Consider the following 26,068-nt stretch of genomic DNA (forward strand, 5'->3'; position numbering starts at 1 on the left):
GTGCAGAGAAAAGTCATTGATATCCTCGACATCTTAAGACGCGTGGTAGTAGAAAACCTCGTGTGAAGGGACTTGGTTATCTTAACTAGACGCCGGGGTTGGTGGAGGAGTTGCGGTTCTTTTAATGCATCCCTGGGGATTATTGAAGCTAATACTATATTCCTATTAGGTTGTGAAGTGCGCCTTAGCTGCCTGGTGAAGCCGGCAGAGAAGCGGCTGTTTTACTTTTGTTAAGAGAGTTGGGAGAGAATTCTATGTGCGCACATTATGTACATAGCGGCTTTTGGTTAGCGTGGGAATGCTGGCCATGCACTTATGCAGTGCGCTTCATAAATCAGCGATCATATAACACTTCGACTTGAATATTATTGTTTATGCTAGCACTGCCAATGTACATGAAAACTGTCAGTGTTGAAGACTCTCCTTCGCACTTTTTCTAGCTGAGTAACGGGAATCGGATAGTCGAGGAACTCGACTATAGCGTTCTCTCTTGTTTTATAATATATTCCCTTAATGGAAGAGAATTATTTTCTCCAATTAAACGCAAATCCTTCTTCTCCTAATTGTCATAACACTCTAGGTTTTCTTTTTTTCCATTATATTCCAGAATACCTTTTTATACCCGTTACTCGTAGAGTAAAAGGGTATACTAGATTCGTTGAAAAGTATGTAACAGGCAGAAGGAAGCGTTTCCGACTATATAAAGTATATATACTCGTATTCTTGATCAGGATCAATGTCCGTCCGTATAAACGTCGAGATCTCAGGAATTACAAAAGCTAGACTGTTGAGATTAAGCATACAGACTCCAGAGACTTGCCACGCCCACTCTAACGCCCACAAACCGTCCAAAACTGCCACGCTCACACTTTTGAAAAATAATTTGATATTTTTTCATTTTTGTATTGGTCTTGTAAATTTCTATCGATTTGCCACGCCCACTCTAACGCCTACAAAGCGCCCAAAGCTGCCACGCCCACACTTTTGAAAAATGTTTTGATATTTGTTCATAAAATTTTGAAACACAGTGCTATTGAAAAAAAAATTGTGCTATTGGTGGCTGGTTGGTGTCCTTACAGGCTTAACTTGATACGTAAAGCGGCGACCTTTGGTTGGTGCCCTTACCATGTTTGCAAGTCATATTGCAATAAGGGCTCCATGGTCCCTCGCAGTCCAACAGGCATTGTTCCTAGTAGACTGGTGTGCTGGCTCTGGGTGGTGGTGTTACAGTTTTAGTTTTCGTATCGATTGTGGTTTTAATGAATGAGAAAGTTTGGCTTTGGTTTTTTTCTGGTGCTTTTTTAAATTCATGTTCTAAAAAGTAAAGCTCTGCTTGTAATTTGCGAGTAGTTGACCGGGCTGGTAGCGTTTGAGAATATAATAGCCACCTTAGGTGAGCTATTCTCTTTTTTAATTTTTGCCGCACACCGCCGCGCTTTTTTCCCATTGCCTTACTCTACTCACTCGGAATTTTGTCTTCCATCCGCCTTTCCAGTCCAGTCCAATAAAAAATTTGGTGTTGATTGTGGCGTGTCCTCCTTAGTCTTTAGGTCCTGTCACGGTCGCCATGTCGAGGGTAGGATCCGCTAGATGTAGTTTTACAATTTATTTATAGTTTTCATGGAGCATAGCTCCGTTTATTTTACATGGCAACTTATTTGTTTCAGTTCTCAAACTTCACTGCTTCTTGAAGCTAATACTATATTCCTCTTAGGCTATGAAGTGCGCCTTAGCTGCCTTGTGAAGCCGGCAGAGAAGCGGCTGTACTATGTAGTACTTATGCTAAAAAAGTTGGCAGAGAATGCTATGTGCGCACATTGTGTACATAGCGGCTTTTGGTTAGCGTGGATCATACTTTCACTTGAACATTATTGTTTATGCTAACACTGCCCATGCGTATGTAATTATATTACTGCTTTATGCAAGTATTCTAAGTACAGTGTACTCTCGATATGTACGCATATCACACTGATATGCAACACGATTGCCCCATACAGGGGACTATTCCTTATTACATTATAATCGGCCAATATCGACATCGATATATCGGCTCTATTTATCCAAAACATATACGTTTCCTAGTGTCCTTCGAATATTTGTAGTTCTTTGACGCAGTCAGAACTCTCTTTCAACTCGTATGAGGTGCGCGAGTTAACTCTTGAAGGTGGGAATTGGACAGAGTAAATACGTTCGTTGGAGTTGAGTATGAGTTGGGTTGAATTAAGGTGCTGATCTGACCGATAAGTAGAATTTGGGTGGCCCCCGATGTTTCTATCGATTCAGCATTTCAAGTACTAATCGATACAAAGAGTCCGCGTTTCAAGTGTTAGTCGATACCAATACTCATCGTTACAAATGTGTCTTCTAAACCTCTGGCTGACGAAAGGGATTCGGCGGGGGATCGCTGAGGGTGAATGCTGAGGCGGTAACTTCTCCCCCCTCAGACAGAACTACCGACCTTAGGGGGGCATGCGTGGGTGTGAAGGTGGCAAGTGTTCTGGTAGCCGGTGAGCAAATCGTTGTCTTTATAGAATAACAGGCCACGGTGAATACCAGTATCAATAGTATGCCGAGCATCGTGTATATAGTTGTATAAATCGTGGTCTCTATGTTTCTCTATGCAGAAAATTTTTAACTAGTGTATTTCCAATTTTCGGGTGGTGCTACTTCTCTTGATCGGTATATCTAATTTTAGATATAGATGAGGTATATCTAATTTTAGTCCTGATGTGCCAAGCTTTTTTTTGTCGTTCTTACAAATGTATTTATAAAAATATTCTTTAACAACTGACATTTTTCTTTATAGTAATATATTTCGTCCCCATGAATTGACACATAATTTGGAGTTATCACAAATTCTGTGTTATTCATTGGAAGTGCGATAATTCTACGCAATGAGAATGTTTCCTTCTTAGAAAAAGGGAAGCTGTTTGAGAATAGTATGTATGTGTTGCTCATGATGGCTCTTAATTCTAAAAACTCATACATATGTTCTGGCGATAATAAATGTATGCTCTGGTTGTATGCCAATTCTTAAATACATCTATTCGTTTCTTGTCTGTGGAATATAAATCTCGAGATTACTCCTATCTTGGCCAATAACAGACTATGGGCAACATCGTTTAGTTTCAGTGCCAGCACGTTTGTTGTAAGTGTGTATTCTAGCCTATATATTATTTTGCCATTCTCTTGAAATATCTTACGTGTGCCATTTTTTGAAGTATGTATTTATGATCGTGTTTACCCTACTTATTATATATTTCGTTAAGTCTGCTTTACCCTGTGAGCATATGCTTTCTCTCAGCCTGTCTTACTCTTCCTGCATTTTCCTTATTTCTGTTTCCAGCTTTTTTGCGTCGTCCGAATCTAAATTCCCTGTTATAGATTTAACCACTGAAACCAGTCCATTGAATAATCCCCTTGTTCTTCTACGTTTGCATTTTATTTTGCAGGGATTTAAGTATATCTCTGGTTTCGGAATGTACTTCTCCATATTATATTTTCATGGAAAAGGCCTTACACATGCCGCTCCCAGTTGTATCAGAGCCAATGGTTCATTCCCTTTTGATGGTGTGACTTCGAATCTGCTCTCCTCGGCCACAGCAATTGACCACCTGTAAATAATATTGTTTATTTCTTCTGATCTTTAATATGTGGATTTTCTGAGGTCTGGTTGTTGTTAGGGATAGGATGTTATCTTCCAACACTTTGTGTTTAAAGAACCTGAGAATGAGTTTGTCCCATTTTCGGCTTGAAATGCATTGAACTTCTGCAAATAATCGTACTCAATATTGAATGTCACGTTATTATGAAAATTATGCGTTCTGCCTGTAAAGAGTTCTTATGGTGTTAGCTTTGTTGCTGAATGAATAGCAATGTTATAAACGCCTCACTCAATAGCTTCGGATCCCTCAGTTCTATCTTATTTATCTTATGATTTTGTAAAATAAAAGGCTACTAACGCTACTCTTTGCTCCTTTTATATTGTTTTAATTCAACAACATTTATCGGTTCATCCAAAAACCTGATCTGTATTATTTACTACTTCTGACAAGCTTCGTACTGACACTGCCCTTTAAATAATTTCCGAAATTTCGACGTACTATGTTATTATGGTTCTGTTTTACAAAAAGTCTCCATCCAGTAATTGCACCGACTGGGCCTCTATTGTATAAATTAAACCAATTACGTTTGTATTGAATGGTTCTTTTTTATTAGAGCCAACTGCTCTGAATTCAGGTATCTTACGAACTAAATGCAAATCAAATATATTAAGGCCGCCAAGTCTTCGGTTGGAGGCAGCGGACCCAGCAGAGCGCTTAGTCAGCGCCTCGTGCCGTCTGGAGTTCTGTGCCTTCGACGGTCACCCAGCGCGCACATGCCCGCCTCGCATTACGCTGACCCTTGCACATCGCTTTCGCTAAAGAGAAATGCGTTACTGGGCTGGCTCAGCGTCGCCGATGTTATTGTTGGTCCATCCGGTCTTGGATGGCATTTCGGCGGGTCGTCGCACCCCTCTTCTGACTTGCTCGTGTTAACTTATATAGTTCTGATGGTCTATATGCGGCAAAATGAAGCTTTTGTTTTTTATTTGCTACGTTGAACTATACGTTCCGTATATCAATAACCGCCTTCTGCTGCTTTAGCATACATATTCCGATAAACTTTTCGAAGAACTGATTAAAGAGAAACATTCTAATTTTTCCAGCTCCTCTTAACTTCTTCCTTTCAACATCATGCGTTCGCGTGATGGTTTTGGGTCTTTTAGTTTTCTTAGACTCTTCTGAATTAGATGGTTTGGAGTACTCGTTAGTAACCTTTGACACATCTGGTTTTAAGTGGGGTTTCCGCTTAATTTTCCGGAGTGTTTTCTCCTCTTTCGTGGTATGTAGAGGGGTTTCCTGTGGGTTAGATGACCTGGGGCACTCATTGGTAGCCTTGGACTCATCTGTTTGGATGTGGTCGTACCACATTTTGAATGTATAGCCATTTATAGTGACTGTTTGTGATGAATAAATAATTTGAGAGTTGGTTGGCTCTAAATAGTTTCTGCCTAATAGTAATTCATATTTTTCTAAAAAATTGTGAATATAGAATGTTTGTTTAATGGGACAAAGTTTGCTTGAATGCAATGATTGGTTAAATGTTATAACGCCATTTATGGTGTTTTTAAAAGGTTTGATTTAAAAATTAAAGAAATTTTGTTTCATAATATTAATAGATGAACCGGTGTCTACTAGGCATTTCATAATAATATTATTCATTTTAATTTTTAAGAATGGGTTACTTCCTCTCGGAGTCAGAGTCGACGCCGGGGAAAAAGGTTGAAGAAAATTTTTGCATCCTGTGTCCATTATATATTGTACACTAACACTTTTTCTCTGTCGTTTGAGAGGAGGGTTTGGTGCACTATGACTTCATTGAAAATTTAAATGATTCTGGGCTCTACCTGTATTTAGTTTTTGTGTGAATTCACTTGCTAGCCTCGGATTTATTTGGGAGGGCCTTGAATTAAGTGTTTGAACTTAGTGTTTGGATTTGATTTATTTGTATTATGCATAGAATTGTTCACGAAATTTTGATAGTTTCCTTTATTCTTAGAGGTTTGGGGTTTAATTGTGTTAAGGCTAGAGTTATTTTAGGGTTTTCTTCGGTCATTGAAAGTTATTTTGTATACACCTCTTGTTGTGCTTTTTGTTAAAGTTTTGATACTGTTTTAATGTCGTGTCTAGCAAGGGTCATAAATAACCTATCGGGCAATTTTCTCATGATAACATCTTTGATTGTATTATAATAATTGTGTATAATAATGTGAAAGATTTAATTTCTAACTCTTCGACGAACTTACGGATACTTCCGCTGAAAGGTGTGTTGTAAATACGACGGAGTAGTTCTTCACATGGTGTTTGGGTTTTATATTTGTTCATTAGGGTTGGCTAGGTTATTGCTCCGGATAACTGGGAAACTCGTTGAGCATCTCCTGCAATTGCGGTGAAGAATACATGTCTTTGTCTGGTGTCAGTTGTTGGGTAAAGTTGAAGTATGACCTCGATACTTCGGATAAAAGCACTGAGCTCTTGGGTGTTACCACTAAATTTTGGTTAATTTGACTAAAGGCTTGATTCAGACTGGGTTCCGATAACAGTTGAACTTGTTCGGTTGCCATGGTTGATTTGAGCAGAGTTTTTGGTTCTTGGTTTTTTTGTTTTTATTGATCGTATGCAGTAGGTTTGACTAATGTGTGTCAACCACCGATTATACGTCGCTCTTTTGCGGACAAAACGGAGTTAATTGTATTACGATTTTATGTTCACTTTAGCGCCGATTCGCGTGGTTCAATCTTAAAAGAAACACTTCGTTGTACAAGGATCTTACTAGATTGATATTTGTAAACAACTCGCACAATATATCCTTTTTATCCTACCGACTGCAACATTTACGAATTCAGACCGAGAGTTTAAAAAAAAAAACGTTGATTTTTGATGTATTATTAAACGTTTTTTATTAATTCCAATAAGAACTAGAGCCTTTGGATTATCACTAGGTTGGATAATGGACTTCGAAGTTGAAGTGGGCTTAGCAAAGCTATCGCAATTGATAGCGTACTCAGAACTGAACTAACTAATGGAGACACGTTTGCGTTTATATATATATTATATATATATATATATATATAATTATCACTAGGTTGGATAATGGACTTCGAAGTTGAAGTGGGCTTAGCAAAGCTATCGCAATTGATAGCGTACTCAGTACTGAACTAACTAATGGAGACATGTTTGCGTTTATATAGGCATTTTGGAATAGCTTAAGAGCGAAGTTTAAGATAATAAAGTTATAAAAGTCAATTCTCCCGTATATATATATATTATATATATAATATCCTATTAATATATATTATAATATTAATTTACATATAATTTTATTTTTTTAATATTCTCCTATTATTTCTAATTCTGTCTGTCTGCCGCGTTCATTACTAACATTTTTAACACTAAATTGGATCTTTCTTATCATACCCGTTTTTCGTAAAGTAATATCGTATATTCGATTCGTTGAAAAGCTTATAACAGGTAGGAGAAAGCGTTTCCGACTATATGAAGAACATTCTTGATTACTATCAATAGCCAAGTCGATCTGGCCGTCTTTCTCTCCGGTCGTAAGAATATCGTAATCTCAGGAACAATAAAACACAGAATGTTGAGATTAAGCACGCAGATTTAAGAGACATAGACGCAGTGCAAGTTAGCTTACTAATGCTGCCGCGCACACTATAACACACACAAGTCGCAGAATACTGCCACGCACACACTTTTAGGAAATGGTTTTTATTTTTAGTTTTTTTATTAATCCCTACTTAAACGTTGCTTATAACTTTAGCGCGATTGGCTTCAGCTTTGGGCATTTTTAAATCCATTCTGAGGATTCTTAAGCCGGGGCTGAGTGAAATAATATGCATGGGTATATTTAGTAAGCATGTTCTTTTTCTTAGTAACCATAACAAAAAGAGAAGACCAAGCGCTCTCGGACTCCTCAATGGCTTATATTTGTAACATTCAAAATACCTCTGCGTACATACTTTTTTCAACATCAGTTGATGCGGGGAAATGGTGCTGTCTTACTTCCCACTTAAGTCGAATATGAAATTGAATTAGTCTTAGGAAACAGTAATCGACATTGGCTGGATGTTAATCCACTACTTCTTTTTCAAATTGTTTTGACACACAACGCTCATGTTGCTGACATTACAAGTCAGTTAATTTAACAGTGCGATTTCGAACCACCGAATACTTGACTTCCATCACTGCTGTTATTGCTTCCCATAAAACCGGACATCAGCCCAGCTTTTTACTAGCTTACCTGCTGGAGATTATTCTGTTCGATTGCCAGCCAAGTTAACGTTAGACTTTTTGGGGGAGTTCTACCAGCAAGCTCTGCGAAGATTCTTATTTCTTGAGAGAAAACTAGAGCATCGTCCAGCCATAAAGGCCCAATACAAGGCTTTTATTGAAGAGTATGGTAAATACGTCAGCAGTTGCGTTTGAAGATTCATGTTCCTGTCGGTATTTTTTGCCTCATCATTGCGTCATGAAAGGAGAAAAAACCATCGCAAAGCTTCGCGTCGTTTTGTTTGGATGGATCAGAGTCTCCTGAAGCTGACTCCTTAAACAAAGCGGTTATATATAATATTTCTACAAATATTAAAAACAAATGTGCCAAATTCATGTGTGAGGACTTATAACTCTACATGGTTTTCTTGACCGACCGCCGGTAAAACCTGACCTACCTAAAGAACAGACAAACGTAAGAAAAAGACCCTTTAACATAAAACGGTTTAGCGGTTTGAAAGCTTCCATAATATATTTGGTTTTTAAATCCGATTTTAGCCCTTTACTTTTTTTACCTTATCTAGATTTTTAATTTAGTTATTCTTGCTGATACCCTCAAAAGCAAAAAAGCAACTAACTCTTATTTTCACAAGAATATGATATGGAACCTATTTATATTCTTATGTATATATAGTCCAAACTCTATTTGTCGTTTTCCAACAACATTTTTTTAAATGTCATAGAATCAATGTAGCAATGAAGCAGTCCTTTGACGTGTTGCTTTGTAAAAAAAAAGGAATGGGGGCGATATCGCGAACTATTATGGAATGGCTAAAATAGATCATACGTCAATTGCAACACCGATGTCGGTCGCTTGCTTCGCCATGTCAACATAGATTCACGTACTGCCGATTAACTGCTTCAAATGGTTACTAAATGGTACTAAATCGCAGTTTTTTAAAGCCGTTGCCTTTATTTGTTGATGGTGCACTAACGCACGTATATGGCAGTCACCGCAAAATATATTAAAGTTCGTATAAATGAATATCTTGTTATTTGCTATAAAAGGATTTATATAAGTAATTGGCTTCAGTAGGAATTGTACACTACCAGTCCACGCTTGCTAGACTTTTTCACCCTGATCAACCGTCGGGCTTGCCATGGTGTTATAAGAAGAACTAAGACTGAGGTTCCTTGTATTTTGCAGGTCAATTCGTCATCAACAGCCTTTCTCTCTTCCAGTGTGCAAGTCCATTTATGACATGCATACCATCTCCGAGTTCTTTGTGAAAATTATATTGTCTTCAAACATATCTCAGTGCCGTCAATGTAACCCCCTTGATGGCTATTATTTCTTATGTCTTTATAGCTCTGTATTAAGTCCTCGTCACTGTCATTGTTTTCGATACTGTTTCTATACATCGGACAATGATACTTTTTTAATTTTTTTTTTATAATTTGTATGAGAAAGAGGTTAATTTTCCTTCTTCATCATTTTTTTAAACAATTTGTAAATGAAAATCGCTATCCTGAACTTTTAATTGCAATCACTATTTTTTTTTGTTTTATTTCGTTACTTATTATGTGTATTTTTTTCAAAAATTGGCACACATGTCTGGTTGACGTTAAAAGAGGTAAATTGAAAATAAAGATCTCACTTACATGTTATATTGGTATACTGGTATAATAAAAATGCATCGGAGACGGTAGCTGGTTGATCCGTTTATCCTCTGACTGTCGTTGATTTAGCTGATTACTGTTGATATGCAGCGGTTTTCACTGTTGCTTGTGCAGCGTTGTTTTGTTTTTGTATTATTTTGTTTGTTTGTTGCTGTTCACTATTATTGTGCAGCGCGCGAGTCCGAAGTGTTTTCAAAGTAAACCCGATTACGAGACCTTGATTTCTAGATCTTTTTATTAAGGCCGCCAAGTCTTCGGTTGGAGGCAGCGGACCCAGCAGAGCGCTTAGTCAGCGCCTCGTGCCGTCTGGAGTTCCGTGCCTTCGACGGTCACCCAGCGCGCACATGCCCGCCTCGCATTACGCTGACCCTTGCACATCGCTTTCGCTAAAGCGAAATGCGTTACTGGGCTGGCTCAGCGTCGCCGATGTTATTGTTGGTCCATCCGGTCTTGGATGGCATTTCGGCGGGTCGTCGCACCCCTCTTCTGACTTGCTCGTGTTAACTTATATAGTTCTGATGGTCTATATGCGGCAAAATGAAGCTTTTGTTTTTTATTTGCTACGTTGAACTATACGTTCCGTATATCAATAACCGCCTTCCGCTGCTGTAGCATACATATTCCAATAAACTTTTCGAAGAACTGATTAAAGAGAAACATTCCAATTTTTCAAGCTCCACTTAACTCATGCGGTCGCGTGATGGTTTTGGGTCTTTTAGTTTTCTTAGACTCTTCTGAATTAGATGGTTTGGAGTACTCGTTAGTAACCTTTGACACATCTGGTTTTAAGTGGGGTTCTCGCTTAATTTTCCGGAGTGTTTTCTCCTTTTTCGGGGTATGTAGAGGGGTTTCCTGTGGGTTAGATGACCTGGGGCACTCATTGGTAGCCTTGGACTCATCTGTTTGGATGTGGTCGTACCACATTTTAAATGTATAGCCATTTATAGTGACTGTTTGTGTTGAATAAATAATTTGAGAGTTGGTTCTAAAGTTGGCTCTAAATAGTTTCTGCCTAATAGTAATTCATATTTTTCTGAAAATTGTGAATATAGAATGTTTGTTTAATGGGACAAAGTTTGCTTGAATGCAATGATTGGTTACATGTTATAACGCCATTTATGGTGTTTTTAAAAGGTTTGATTGAAAAATTAAAGAAATTTTGTTTCATAATATTAATAGATGAACCGGTGTCTACTAGGCATTTCATAATAATATTATTCATTTTAATTTTTAAGAATGGGTTACTTCCTCTCGGAGTCAGAGTCGACGCCGGGGAAAAAGGTTGAAGAAAGTTTTTGCATCCTGTGTCCATTATATATTGTACACTAACACTTTTTCTCTGTCGTTTGAGAGGAGGGTTTGGTGCACTATGACTTCATTGAAAATTTAAATGATTCTGGGCTCTACCTGTATTTAGTTTTTGTGTGAATTCACTTGCTAACCTCGGATTTATTTGGGAGGGCCTTGAATGAAGTGTTTGAACTTAGTGTTTGGATTTGATTTATTTGTATTATGCATAGAATTGTTCACGAAATTTTGATAGTTTCCTTTATTCTTAGAGGTTTGGGGTTTAATTGTTGTTGGGTCAAAACCCAATTAGAATAATCTTGTATATTTGAATTCCGCGTTTTTTGAATGATGTTAACATAACAGCTGTTGCGCTAGGCTGCCAACTCGTACTAGCGAACGAGTGGCAGATAAGAATTGGAAAAAAGAGAGGATAGAACAAGGACAGATAAAAAATTGAAGTTTAAGATATAGCCACGAGGAGTTTAAGTGAGGAGAAATAATCAAGAATTGTCATTAAAATTTAACTATTAAACTAGCACCATCCGACTTATCATTTATACTCAAGAAAAAGCTCTTGTTTTTACATTTTGGCGACCGTGACAGGACTTGTGCTACGTTTTAGTTAATTGTGGTGATGATTGTGGTTACGTTCGCCCCCATTTTTACTTTGCTCTAAGTCTCGCACGCGCATTTACGACTTTTGCCCTGCCAAACTCTCGTACATTCGCGCATCGCGTTCGCTGCCGGTCTACCCAGCGTCCGCATAGGATTTTCACTAGTGCATTTGCCCACAACTACATGCGGCGCAGGTGCCGGCTATACTCAAGGGTCTCCCGCCGCATCATTGGACATCGTTGGACATCCTCCAAGTGTCATCGCCATAGTTGGAGTCGACATCTCGGTCCTCCATCTATACATATTGCCCCCAGGAGCACCCCATACATAACCTCATTCTGTCGCAACACTCTAGGTTGCACTCTAGGCTTGGCGAGCGAAAATTTTCCACTACATCTCGTCGTCTCGCTCGCTCTCACAGACCTTGTCAAGCAAGGAATATCCAGATCGAAATTAAATAAAGTAAACAAACATCTGCAAAAATGTCTTCGCTGGAGCAACTTAAAGCTCAACGAACGAGTGCTCGAAAAAACCTTACACGTATGAGCAAATCAGTGGAACCTGGTTTGAATTTATCTCCGTTGGAATTATCTTGCCGTTTGTCGATTTTGGAATCGTATTTTAAACTTGCTTTATCTACCCAGGAAGCCATAGAGCAGATGGAGCCAGCTGAGGCGCAGCGCAATACTCGCTTCGAACTAGAGGAACTGTTTATCCACGCCAAGGTTTGCGTTCAGGAGCAACTTGGACCAGACGCTAACAGCACCGGCATTCATGAATCTACGGTTAATTTTGGGCACACATCTGCAGTTAAGCTCCCGCGCTTATCATTGCCGACATTTGACGGCAAATACTGCGAGTACCAAAACTTTATCTTGTCGTTTAACCAAGTTATTGGCCACCAGCCATCCATGTCTAAGATCGAGAAGTTCAACCAGTTGTTAAACTGTCTTCGAGGACCAGCCCTTGGAACGGTTCGAGCTTTCCAGGTGACCGCAGACAACTACACAAAGGCTCTGGACCGCTTAAAGCAGCGCTATGACAACCCGACTCTCGTATTTTTGGATAACATATCGTCACTCTTCGCATTGCCAACTGTCGCCAAGTCAAATGGTCAGCAGCTGCGCAGCCTAATCGATAATGCATCCGCATTATACAACTCGTTGCGTTCGTTGAGCACCGAGCCACAGATTTGCGAGGCCATGCTCATCTCCATAGTTATGGGCAAAGTGGACCAGGAGACTAAGAGGAAGTGGAATGAGTCGCTGGACTACACTACGTTGCCTTCGTGGGACAAATGCGTTGGAGTCGTTGAACGTCATTGTCAATATTTGGAATCGGATAAGAAGCCTCCTGCTGAAGCCCCTATGGGTCAACCAGGTGGCCATAGGTCGCGCTCGCAGAGGAATCAGGCAAGTCTGTCCTTCAATTGCACCACACAAACTTGTAACATCTGTTCACAGACAGACCACAAGACCTTTAGATGCCCAGAACTAATCAATCTCGCCTTAGATAATCGCCTTAATGCAGTAAAGCGCCACAAGCTATGCATTAATTGCCTTGGCAGGGGTCATCTTGTAGCCAACTGCCCGTCGACGCGGAGGTGCCACTCATGTGCACTACCGCATCACTCGCTGCTTCATCGGCCATCGCCAGGATCGGCCGCAGCTCCCTTGCCACTCCCTCAAGCGGAGCCTGTACAAGTTTCGGACGCAGTCGCGCATACTCACACGGAGTCTCGTTCCGACTGTGTCATTCTGGCCACGGCACTGATTCTGGTCAAGGATGCAGCTGGAAGCTACAAAATAGGAAGAGCGCTTCTGGATTCATGTTCTCAGGTGAATTTCATATCCGAGGAGTTTGCTCAAAGACTTCGACTGCCACGGAGCAAGCTCAACCTCGAGATTCGTAGCATTGGTGAGACACAAACGCGAATTAAACACCATGCAACCACCAATATCAAGTCGAGGCACAATGGATTCGAGTTGCTCCTTGATTTTTGCGTGACATCCCACATTGCCTATCATCCAGAATCGGAAATTGACATTTCTGCGTGGAACTTTCCGCAGCACTCATCTCTTGCTGACGAGAGCTTTAACAAGTCTCGTCGGATCGATCTGCTTTTGGGGACGGAAACCTTCTTCGATATATTGGCAGTCGGCCAAGTTAAATTAGGAAAGGATCTGCCCGTACTACAAAAAACACTACTTGGATGGATAGTGTCTGGTCGATGTCGAGCTCATCCCAGAACACTCCATCAGTACTCATCTATCGCATTAACAGAAATTGACCAAAAAATGGAACGGCTATGGCGCATCGATCATGTGGAGCCTCCTGAGATCACACTTACGCCAGAGCAGCGAAACTGTGAGGAGTTCTACACCAAAACGGTACGACGTAATTCAGATGGTCGATTGGAAGTACGACTTCCATTTAAAGATGAACCTACCGTTCCCGGAGCCTCATTCGACATTGCCAAAAGGAGATTCCTCTCCCTCGAACGCAGCCTATGCAAAAGGCCTGAGATAGGGGCCAAATATGTTGAATTTATGCAGGAGTTTCAAAATCTGGGACACATGAGTCCCGTGAGCCATCCACAGTTAAACACTCCGCATTATTATATTCCGCACCACTGCGTGCTCAAGCCTAATAGCACATCAACAAAGCTCAGAGTGGTTTTCGACGCATCCTGCAAGACGACGTCCCAGAAATCGCTCAACGACATTCTGATGGTCGGGCCGACCATTCAGCCAGATCTTTATACACTACTCCTGCGTTTTCGGATACATCGCTATGCCATCACTGCTGATGTGGTCAAGATGTTCCGCCAAGTCAACATGTTTGCCGAGGATCGCAGATTCCAATACATTCTTTGGAGAGCGTCGCCATCGCAACCATTGAGCACCTTCGAATTGAATACTGTAACTTATGGCACAGCGGCTGCACCGTATCTAGCCATACGCAGTTTGTCATATCTAGCCGACAAATTCATGGACAAATTGGAGATTGGAGCTAAAGCCATCAAATCGTCTTTCTATGTGGATGACTTCCTAGGTGGAGCGGATACGGTAGAGGAGCTACATCAAATCAAAAGGGAAGTTACAGCGATTCTACAGGATGGCCAATTGGAACTCGCAAAATGGCATTCAAATCACTGCAAGTTTGTCGATGACGCTACAGTCAAACATTTGCAGTTGGACGACGAAATGCTAACCAGCACGCTTGGCCTAAAATGGGACCAAGTACGGGACACATTCATGTTCTCGTTCTCGCCAAGATTCGATTCGGACCACGTCACCAAGCGCTCGATTTTGTCCATAGCCTCTTCGCTGTTTGATCCGTTGGGATTAGTTACTCCCATTATCATAGTGGCAAAAATTATCCTCCAGGAGCTGTGGCTCCTAAAACTACATTGGGACGAGTCAGTACCCCAAGGCATTCATACAGCTTGGATGTCCCTGCTTGCATCGCTTTCGTCGTTGGAGTCTGTAGCAATACCACGATATTGCCTCCAATCAGCGATACATACCTTTCAAATACACGGCTTTTGTGACGCCTCCATTCGAGCGTATGGATGCTGCATCTACGCTCGCACAATCGGATCAGATGGGCTGACCAAGGTACAGCTAATCACATCGAAGTCCAGAGTTGCTCCCACCAAGAAGCTATCTCTGCCGAAATTAGAACTGTGTGGAGCACATTTGTTAGCACAGCTCTACAAAAAAATCATTAGAATCTTCGCTGACAGAAAGCCGACTTCGTTCTTATGGTGCGATTCTCAAATTGTTCTACATTGGAATCGCCAACACTCGGCCACCTTATCAACCTTTGTCGGCAATCGAATTGCCGAAATTCAAGAACTCACGTCAGATTGCCACTGGAAACATGTTCCTACTCACTGCAACCCGGCTGATATCTTGTCCAGGGGCTGCACTATCACCGAGTTGGAACAATCGATATGGTTCGAGGGACCTGAGTTCCTAGGCCAAGATCATCAACATTGGCCAAAGGACAGTCGAGACAACAGTGACATTGATATGGAAACTGTCCAACTGGAAAAGAGAAAATCAGCCTTTGCCGTACACACGACTAGTAATCAACTACTTGAAGGAATCTACAAGATCAGTTCGCATCATCGCTGCCTACTAGTTATCGCTTGGGTGTACAGATTTACTCAGCGCTGCCGTAAACTAACGCCATTCCAATCACCTTCGCCGACGCCAGCAGAACTGATGCGGGCGCTACATTGCATCGTCTGGAATATTCAAACTATTCACTTCGCTCAAGAGATGTCCTCGGTCCTGAAGGGCCATCCGATTCGCACTAACCTTAAAAATCTTAGTCTCTTCCTCCAGGTTACAGATGGCTTCCAAATGCTAAAGGTCGGAGGGCGCCTGGAGCTAGCAGACTACCCAAAAACCCAAAAGCATCCTGTGCTGCTCCCAGCTAAGGATCCATTTGTGTCACAGTTCGCTCGCCATCTTCATCTACAGAACTATCACGCCGGGCCACGGACGCTCGTCGCTTTAATTAGAAAACAGTTCTGGATAGTGAATGCAAGGGACTTGGCGCGACAAGTCGTTCGCTCATGTATACATTGTCGCCGCTATCGACCAACTCTCGAAAGGCAGCTAATGGGCCAACTGCCTAAAGAGCGGATCACACCATCTAGACCATTTTCAAGATGCGGAATAGACTTTTGCGGACCAATCAACGTCTATTTGCGCATCCGGGGTAAGCCGCCTACCAAGGCCTACCTAGCCGTCTTCGTTTGCTTTGCCACGAAGGCGATACATGTCGAAGTGGTATCGGATCTCACGACGGATAGCTTCATTGCATCACTAAAGCGTTTTATTGCCCGACGCGGACTTCCCTCGGACATATTCTGTGACAACGCTACAAATTTCGCAGGAGCTAACAACAAGCTCGAATCGTTGAAGCAGTTTCTGTTTAAAGACGAAACAACAAGAACAATCCACTATTTCTGTCGCTCAGAGTTTATTAACTTCCACTTTATTCCACCCAGGGCTCCACACTTCGGGGGCATATGGGAAGCTGCAGTAAAAAGTGTCAAGGGACTACTCAATCGCACTCTTCGAGACACAAGGTTAACCTTCGAGGAGTTAGCCACTGCAGCTGCTGACGTCGAGGCGATACTGAACTCTCGCCCGTTAACGCCGCTCTCATCAGACCCGAACGACCTGGCCGCTCTCACGCCTGGCCACTTCTTAGTGGGTGACGCACTCCGAGCACTACCGGAACTTCCACCAATCGACGACAACCTGGACAAGTTGGATCGATGGAAAAGGGTCAGCGCACTCAAACATCACATCTGGAGTCGCTGGAGCCACGAGTACATCAACGAGCTCCAAGTTCGCACAACCTGGACGAAGACTTCACCAAATTTGGCTGTCAACGACATGGTAATCGTTCACGAGGATAATCTTCCTCCACAACGGTGGCTTCTTGGGCGCATAGTCAGCACGATTGCAGGAGCGGACAACATCGTGCGTGTAGCCGACGTACGCACTGCCAAGGGAATCATCCGCCGCCCTATACGGAAACTCGCCTTATTACCTGTCTCTTGAAAGTCAATCGCATACTTTCAAGGGGGCCGGTATGTTGGGTCAAAACCCAATTAGAATAATCTTGTATATTTGAATTCCGCGTTTTTTGAATGATGTTAACATAACAGCTGTTGCGCTAGGCTGCCAACTCGTACTAGCGAACGAGTGGCAGATAAGAATTGGAAAAAAGAGAGGATAGAACAAGGACAGATAAAAAATTGAAGTTTAAGATATAGCCACGAGGAGTTTAAGTGAGGAGAAATAATCAAGAATTGTCATTAAAATTTAACTATTAAACTAGCACCATCCGACTTATCATTTATACTCAAGAAAAAGCTCTTGTTTTTACAATTGTGTTAAGGCTAGAGTTATTTTAGGGTTTTCTTCGGTCACTGAAAGTTATTTTGTATACACCTCTTGTTGTGCTTTTTGTTAAAGTTTTGATACTGTTCTAATGTCGTGTCTAGCAAGGGTCATAAATAACCTATCGGGCAATTTTCTCATGATAACATCTTTGATTGTATTATTTAAAACATTTGTGTATAATAATGTGAAAGATTTAATTTCTAACTCTTCGACGAACTTACGGATACTTCCGCTGAAAGGTGTGTTGTAAATACGACGGAGTAGTTCTTCACATGGTGTTTGGGTTTTATATTCGTTCATTAGGGTTGGCTAGGTTATTGCTCCGGATAACTGGGAAACTCGTTGAGCATCTCCTGCAATTGCGGTGAAGAATACATGTTTTTGTCTGGTGTCAGTTGTTGGGTAAAGTTGAAGTATGACCTCGATACTTCGGATAAAAGCACTGAGCTCTTGGGTGTTACCACTAAATTTTGGTTAATTTGACTAAAGGCTTGATTCAGACTGGGTTCCGATAACAGTTGAACTTGTTCGGTTGCCATGGTTGATTTGAGCAGAGTTTTTGGTTCTTGGTTTTTTTGTTTTTATTGATCGTATGCAGTAGGTTTGACTAATGTGTGTCAACCACCGATTATACGTCGCTCTTTTGCGGACAAAACGGAGTTAATTGTATTACGATTTTATGTTCACTTTAGCGCCGATTCGCGTGGTTCAATCTTAAAAGAAACACTTCGTTGTACAAGGATATTACTAGATTGATATTTGTAAACAACTCGCACAATATATCCTTTTTATCCTACCGACTGCAACATTTACGAATTCAGACCGAGAGTTAAAAAAAAAAACCGTTGATTTTTGATGTATTATTAAACGTTTTTTATTAATTCTAATAAGAACTAGAGCCTTTGGATTATCACTAGGTTGGATAATGGACTTCGAAGTTGAAGTGGGCTTAGCAAAGCTATCGCAATTGATAGCGTACTCAGTACTGAACTAACTAATGGAGACACTTTTGCGTTTATATAGGCATTTTGGAATAGCTTAAGAGCGTAGTTTAAGATAATAAAGTTATAAAAGTCAATTCTCCCGTGAAGAGGGGAGCTCCCGAAAAATATAAGTTATTGGAGAATCCTGAGACGATTGCGTGGGCGGAAGTTTCTGTTATTTCAGTTTGTTCGCCTAGTGATCGAATGTTAGCTCGCCACAGAGTCTAGACTTTGGAATATGATGCTGTGCGTAAGCTAAGCTTAATCGAAGGGCTCTATATCTTTGATTACATTTTGTACTTAGACATTAATATATGTTACTATATAATAGAATATAATAATAATATAATATAATATTATATATATATATATAATATAATATAAATAATATTATATTTATATTTGGTGCACTATGACTTCATTGAAAATTTAAATGATTCTGGGCTCTACTTGTATTTAGTTTTTGGGTGAATTCACTTGCTAACCTCGGATTTATTTGGGAGGGCCTTGAATGAAGTGTTTGAACTTAGTGTTTGGATTTGATTTATTTGTATTATGCATAGAATTGTTCACGAAATTTTGATAGTTTCCTTTATTCTTAGAGGTTTGGGGTTTAATTGTGTTAAGGCTAGAGTTATTTTAGGGTTTTCTTCGGTCATTGAAAGTTATTTTGTATACACCTCTTGTTGTGCTTTTTGTTAAAGTTTTGATACTGTTCTAATGTCGTGTCTAGCAAGGGTCATAAATAACCTATCGGGCAATTTTCTCATGATAACATCTTTGATTGTATTATTTAAAACATTTGTGTATAATAATGTGAAAGATTTAATTTCTAACTCTTCGACGAACTTACGGATACTTCCGCTGAAAGGTGTGTTGTAAATACGACGGAGTAGTTCTTCACATGGTGTTTGGGTTTTATATTCGTTCATTAGGGTTGGCTAGGTTATTGCTCCGGATAACTGGGAAACTCGTTGAGCATCTCCTGCAATTGCGGTGAAGAATACATGTTTTTGTCTGGTGTCAGTTGTTGGGTAAAGTTGAAGTATGACCTCGATACTTCGGATAAAAGCACTGAGCTCTTGGGTGTTACCACTAAATTTTGGTTAATTTGACTAAAGGCTTGATTCAGACTGGGTTCCGATAACAGTTGAACTTGTTCGGTTGCCATGGTTGATTTGAGCAGAGTTTTTGGTTCTTGGTTTTTTTGTTTTTATTGATCGTATGCAGTAGGTTTGACTAATGTGTGTCAACCACCGATTATGCGTCGCTCTTTTGCGGACAAAAAGGAGTTAATTGTATTACGATTTTATGTTCACTTTAGCGCCGATTCGCGTGGTTCAATCTTAAAAGAAACACTTCGTTGTACAAGGATCTTACTAGATTGATATTTGTAAACAACTCGCACAATATATCCTTTTTATCCTACCGACTGCAACATTTACGAATTCAGACCGAGAGTTTAAAAAAAAAACCGTTGATTTTTGATGTATTATTAAACGTTTTTTATTAATTCTAATAAGAACTAGAGCCTTTGGATTATCACTAGGTTGGATAATGGACTTCGAAGTTGAAGTGGGCTTAGCAAAGCTATCGCAATTGATAGCGTACTCAGAACTGAACTAACTAATGGAGACACGTTTGCGTTTATATATATATTATATATATATATATATATATAATTATCACTAGGTTGGATAATGGACTTCGAAGTTGAAGTGGGCTTAGCAAAGCTATCGCAATTGATAGCGTACTCAGTACTGAACTAACTAATGGAGACATGTTTGCGTTTATATAGGCATTTTGGAATAGCTTAAGAGCGAAGTTTAAGATAATAAAGTTATAAAAGTCAATTCTCCCGTATATATATATATTATATATATAATATCCTATTAATATATATTATAATATTAATTTACATATAATTTTATTTTTTTAATATTCTCCTATTATTTCTAATTCTGTCTGTCTGCCGCGTTCATTACTAACATTTTTAACACTAAATTGGATCTTTCTTATCATACCCGTTTTTCGTAAAGTAATATCGTATATTCGATTCGTTGAAAAGCTTATAACAGGTAGGAGAAAGCGTTTCCGACTATATGAAGAACATTCTTGATTACTATCAATAGCCAAGTCGATCTGGCCGTCTTTCTCTCCGGTCGTAAGAATATCGTAATCTCAGGAACAATAAAACACAGAATGTTGAGATTAAGCACGCAGATTTAAGAGACATAGACGCAGTGCAAGTTAGCTTACTAATGCTGCCGCGCACACTATAACACACACAAGTCGCAGAATACTGCCACGCACACACTTTTAGGAAATGGTTTTTATTTTTAGTTTTTTTATTAATCCCTACTTAAACGTTGCTTATAACTTTAGCGCGATTGGCTTCAGCTTTGGGCATTTTTAAATCCATTCTGAGGATTCTTAAGCCGGGGCTGAGTGAAATAATATGCATGGGTATATTTAGTAAGCATGTTCTTTTTCTTAGTAACCATAACAAAAGAGAAGACCAAGCGCTCTCGGACTCCTCAATGGCTTATATTTGTAACATTCAAAATACCTCTGCGTACATACTTTTTTCAACATCAGTTGATGCGGGGAAATGGTGCTGTCTTACTTCCCACTTAAGTCGAATATGAAATTGAATTAGTCTTAGGAAACAGTAATCGACATTGGCTGGATGTTAATCCACTACTTCTTTTTCAAATTGTTTTGACACACAACGCTCATGTTGCTGACATTACAAGTCAGTTAATTTAACAGTGCGATTTCGAACCACCGAATACTTGACTTCCATCACTGCTGTTATTGCTTCCCATAAAACCGGACATCAGCCCAGCTTTTTACTAGCTTACCTGCTGGAGATTATTCTGTTCGATTGCCAGCCAAGTTAACGTTAGACTTTTTGGGGGAGTTCTACCAGCAAGCTCTGCGAAGATTCTTATTTCTTGAGAGAAAACTAGAGCATCGTCCAGCCATAAAGGCCCAATACAAGGCTTTTATTGAAGAGTATGGTAAATACGTCAGCAGTTGCGTTTGAAGATTCATGTTCCTGTCGGTATTTTTTGCCTCATCATTGCGTCATGAAAGGAGAAAAAACCATCGCAAAGCTTCGCGTCGTTTTGTTTGGATGGATCAGAGTCTCCTGAAGCTGACTCCTTAAACAAAGCGGTTATATATAATATTTCTACAAATATTAAAAACAAATGTGCCAAATTCATGTGTGAGGACTTATAACTCTACATGGTTTTCTTGACCGACCGCCGGTAAAACCTGACCTACCTAAAGAACAGACAAACGTAAGAAAAAGACCCTTTAACATAAAACGGTTTAGCGGTTTGAAAGCTTCCATAATATATTTGGTTTTTAAATCCGATTTTAGCCCTTTACTTTTTTTACCTTATCTAGATTTTTAATTTAGTTATTCTTGCTGATACCCTCAAAAGCAAAAAAGCAACTAACTCTTATTTTCACAAGAATATGATATGGAACCTATTTATATTCTTATGTATATATAGTCCAAACTCTATTTGTCGTTTTCCAACAACATTTTTTTAATGTCATGGAATCAATGTAGCAATGAAGCAGTCCTTTGACGTGTCGCTTTGTAAAAAAAAGGAACGCGATATCGCGAACTATTATGGAATGGCTAAAATAGATCATACGTCAATTGCAACACCGATCTCGGTCGCTTGCTTCGCCATGTCAACATAGATTCACCTACTGCCGATTAACTGCTTCAAATGGTTTTTGAGTTTACCTCAGTACTAAATCGCAGTTTTTTAAAGCCGTTACTTTATTTGTTGATGGTGCACTAACGCACGTATATGGCAGTCACCGCAAAATATATTAAAGTTCGTATAAATGAATATCTTGTTATTTGCTATAAAAGGATTTATGTAAGTAATTGGCTTCAGTAGCAATTGTACACTACCAGTCCAGCTTGTTAGATTTTTTCACCCTGTCAACCGTCGGGCTTGCCATGGTGTTATAAGAAGAACTAAGACTGAGGTTCCTTGTATTTTGCAGGTCAATTTGTCATCAACAGCCTTTCTCTCTTCCAGTGTGCAAGTCCATTTATGAATGCATACCATCTCCGAGTTCTTTGTGAAAATTATATTGTCTTCAAACATATCTTGTTCCTGTAGGTCTAAAAGGGTACACTAGATTTGTTGAAAAGTATTTACCAGGCAGAAGGAAGCGTTTCCGATATAAAGTATATATATTCCTTATCAGGAACAATAGCGGAGTCGATTTGGCCATATCAGTCTGTCCGTCCGTATTAACGTCGAGATCTCAAGAACTATAAAAGTTTCCGGACACAGACACAGCGCAAGTTTGTTAATGTTGCCGCGCCCACATTTTTAAAAAATGTTTTGATATTTTTTCACATTTTTGTTAGTCTTGTAAATTTCTCTTGATTTGGCAAAACTTTTCTTTGCCACGCCCACTTAAAGGCCCACAAGTCAGTTTTGAAATTTCTCCTTCTCCTCCACTAAGTGAATAACGGGTATCAGATAGTCGGGGAACTCGACTATAGTCTTGTAAATTTCTCTCGATTTGCCAAAATTTTTGTTTGATACGCCCACTTAAAGTGTGAGCCACCAAAAATTGTCAGTTTTGAAATTTCTCCTTCGCACTTCCACTAAGTGAATAGCGGGTATTAGATAGTCAGCGAAATCGACTATAGTTTTCTCTCTTGTTAAATTTCCTGAGCTGACCTAATTTGTAACATCTACATATGTATCCGCCATTTGTCGTAAGGCGAAATAATTGATCTAACTATTAATAACAAGAGAGAACGCGCCTCTCCTTAGGCTTGTTTTGTTAACAATATACCCTTTACATAGTATTATGAATATCTACATATGTTCATCAATTACAATTGATTTCTTATTAAGATTATTAATCTTTTAAGCATATTTATGTTTCGTGTCGTGCAATATTATACATAATTCTGGTTACATACTTGCTTTTTGAACAAATTATACATATTTGATTTTACTTAATTTTTACATAATGTTTAATTTTCAATATTTGTTACATTCTCTACAACTCTCGCTCTTTTACGTGATTTCCAATACCTCCTAATTGGAGATGCTGTGGTTGTTTATTGATGTCGTCTTGATTAGAGATCTGGTTTTCATTTTCAGTAACATTTTATTCAAATTCAATATTTTCACTTGCATCATTTGACTTTTATTTCTTAATTGATCTAGATGTCTTATAATTTCATGATTATTATGAGCTAAAACAGAATAATATGCGCGAGGGCCTAATTGCTTATACTTACTTCATTTTGAAATTGTTTCATTTTCAAAAGCATCTCTGACTTTTGCTAAAATAGAATCACTTCTTATGTTACGAGGTATACAATAACCTAACAATATTACTGTAGCTCTCAGAATACGTGGTAAAGCCACCAAAGGTAATCCTTTTGTTTCACCGAATATATGTACCTAGGAACGATTTATGATCAGTACGTAAATTTAAATTATTCCCCAGTAAATACTTTTTTAGCTTTGAAACATAAACTATTATTACTGAAAAGCTTCCAAGCTCCAATGTTAATAAAGAACTCGCTATTATTACAAGAGTAATAATTTAATCCGCCAATGAATCCATCCCCCAATCACACCAGTCTAAAAGACAGCGGAACGTTTCATGGTGGGACCAAACCCCCCAACAATTAAGAAATGAAAAGCAAATTGTTGGGTCATGCAGCCGCCAAAACTGTGCAGTAGACTAATCTCATACTCTTGATATTGTAAGCCGAAGTAGTCAGTGGTAGCAGTTGCGATGCCCATAGTGCAAACCGCTGTTCTCGCACGCATTTATCTGTACGGCGCTCATTCCTTGTTCTCGTTGTTATCTACCTACGTTAAGCTTGGGCGCTGCATTTCGGCCGTCTGTCCCGCCAATTGTCACTTCTTCGGCAAAGACTCAACTTGTGAATTCGATATAGCTCTTTGTCGGCCCTAGCTGCCGTAAACAATTCGCAAAATAAACAGTATCGAAAAATAAACAAACTTTTGTGGCGCCCAGACTAAAACCCAGTCTGGCAACACGGCGTAAACAAGTACTAACGCCAAGACCTTTCCTGGATGACGATATCTTCTGATATCGTCAGACTGGCCACTCTGGACTTCAACCCCGCCGCGCAACAAGCTTACGGCATCAAGTTAACATTATATTGTATTTCGAATTAAATAAAGCAGTAACTACATAAGTTACCATATTGGTGACCCCGCAATAAGCAAAATGAATACCGGAGATTGTTCGCCTGCACCGCCAACTTCGCCTGACGCTGGTGAAATTCAATGCGGCAACAGCGCAGGCACCGTTATTCCTGTCGTCGAGTCGGTTGGCGTCATCAAGCTACCGCCTTTTTGGAAGCAAAATGCGCGGTTATGGTTTGTGCAGATCGAAGCGCAATTTCAATGCAGCCGCATTTTTTCAGATAACACGCGCTACTACCATTTAATCAGTGCTTTGGATGCTGATATAATGACTGAAGTATCTGATGTTCTGGTGCAACCCTCGGAAGTCAACAAATACGAGCACCTGAAGGAGATTATCATCAAGCGCTTTACGGAATCACCGGACAGACAGTTGCAGCGCGCTTTGCTGGAGCTTGACCTTGGGGACAAGAAGCCCTCGCAGCTCCTTCGGCAAATGACAACTCTTGCTGACGGTCGCGCGTCTGCAGACGCCTTGCGAGACCGCTGGCTCTTTCAGCTACCGCAGCACGTACAACGGAGTTTGAAGCTCCTACGCTCAGCAACTTTGGAAGCGCAAGCTGCACTCGCTGACGATCTCATGGAAGAGGAATCGGGTTCTTTTGTCATGGCTGCTGGGCCCTCCTCGGCACAATTCAGAGGCAACACCCGCGAATACCCGCCGGCAGCTGGCACAAGTGTCGTGGACGACTTGAAACGCGACATCGCTGCCATCAAGGCCTCTTTAACTCGTCTCCAGAACATGCAGCCCTCCAGCCATTCTTGCCCAGCCGATCGCAACGAGCAGCAACTCCGAGCACCACGTGTCTGCTTTTATCATGCCAAATTCGGACCAAATGCATGAAAATGCTCCTCGCCCTGTGCCTGGGTGCCACAGCAGGGAAACTAAAGAAGCTGTCATCTGTTCAGGCGACTGGTGACAGCAAATCTCCAAGCACTCGCCTCTCAAAGGAGTACCGACTTCACATAATCGATCGTAATACCAACATAAAATTCCTTATTGATTCCGGATCAGTCATCTCACTCATACCTGTTTCGATAATCAAGGGAATGCATCGTCGCAAAGACGACTTCAAACTCTTCGCGGCCAACACGTCTATAATTGATACATACGGCACGCTAAATCTAACTTTTGGTCTCAACCTACAGCGTAAGTTCACCTGGTCGTTCGTCGTTGCGAACGTCCAATCAGCAATCATCGGAGCAGATTTCCTCACGCACCACGGCCTCATCCTCGACCTCAAGGGTAAACGCCTTATGGATCCCTCAAAAGCTGTTTCGACCAAAGGAGAAGTTGCAGAAGCAAAACTTTACAACGTTTCTACAATCAACGTGCAAAGTTCCAGTGGAATTGATCGCCCGTACTCCAATCTTCTTAGTCGCTTTGTGCAGATCACTCGTCCTAATGCGCCTTTAGCAACCCGCATTCATAATGAGGTTGCGCATTACATTCAAACAACTGGCCCACCTGTTTTCGACAAGCCAAGAAG

At 40.2% G+C, this 26,068-nt stretch overlaps 2 protein-coding genes across 7 annotated transcripts in view; both read left to right on the top strand.

The window, feature by feature from the left end:
• Nucleotides 1–26,068, top strand: part of LOC26536134 (protein CEPU-1) — a 427,226-nt gene that overhangs the window by 308,339 nt on the left and 92,819 nt on the right. The window lies entirely within an intron of this gene.
• Nucleotides 956–20,836, top strand: LOC120320619. Of its 2 annotated transcripts, none has more exons than XR_006245107.1 (2): nt 956–18,264; nt 20,023–20,836. XR_006245107.1 is itself a non-coding variant. In XM_039370835.2 (2 exons), the coding sequence occupies exon 2, from the start codon at nt 11,897–11,899 to the stop codon at nt 17,000–17,002; it is 5,106 nt and encodes a 1,701-aa protein (XP_039226769.1). In that variant the 5' UTR covers nt 6,527–6,544; nt 6,688–11,896; the 3' UTR covers nt 17,003–18,618. The 2 variants fall into 2 exon arrangements, 1 of the variants encoding a protein (XP_039226769.1); XM_039370835.2 differs by lacking the exon at nt 20,023–20,836 and having other exon boundaries at nt 6,527–6,544; nt 6,688–18,618.

This window comes from Drosophila yakuba, chromosome 2L, assembly GCF_016746365.2.
Source record: "Drosophila yakuba strain Tai18E2 chromosome 2L, Prin_Dyak_Tai18E2_2.1, whole genome shotgun sequence".
NCBI classification, from domain to species: domain Eukaryota; kingdom Metazoa; phylum Arthropoda; class Insecta; order Diptera; family Drosophilidae; genus Drosophila; species Drosophila yakuba.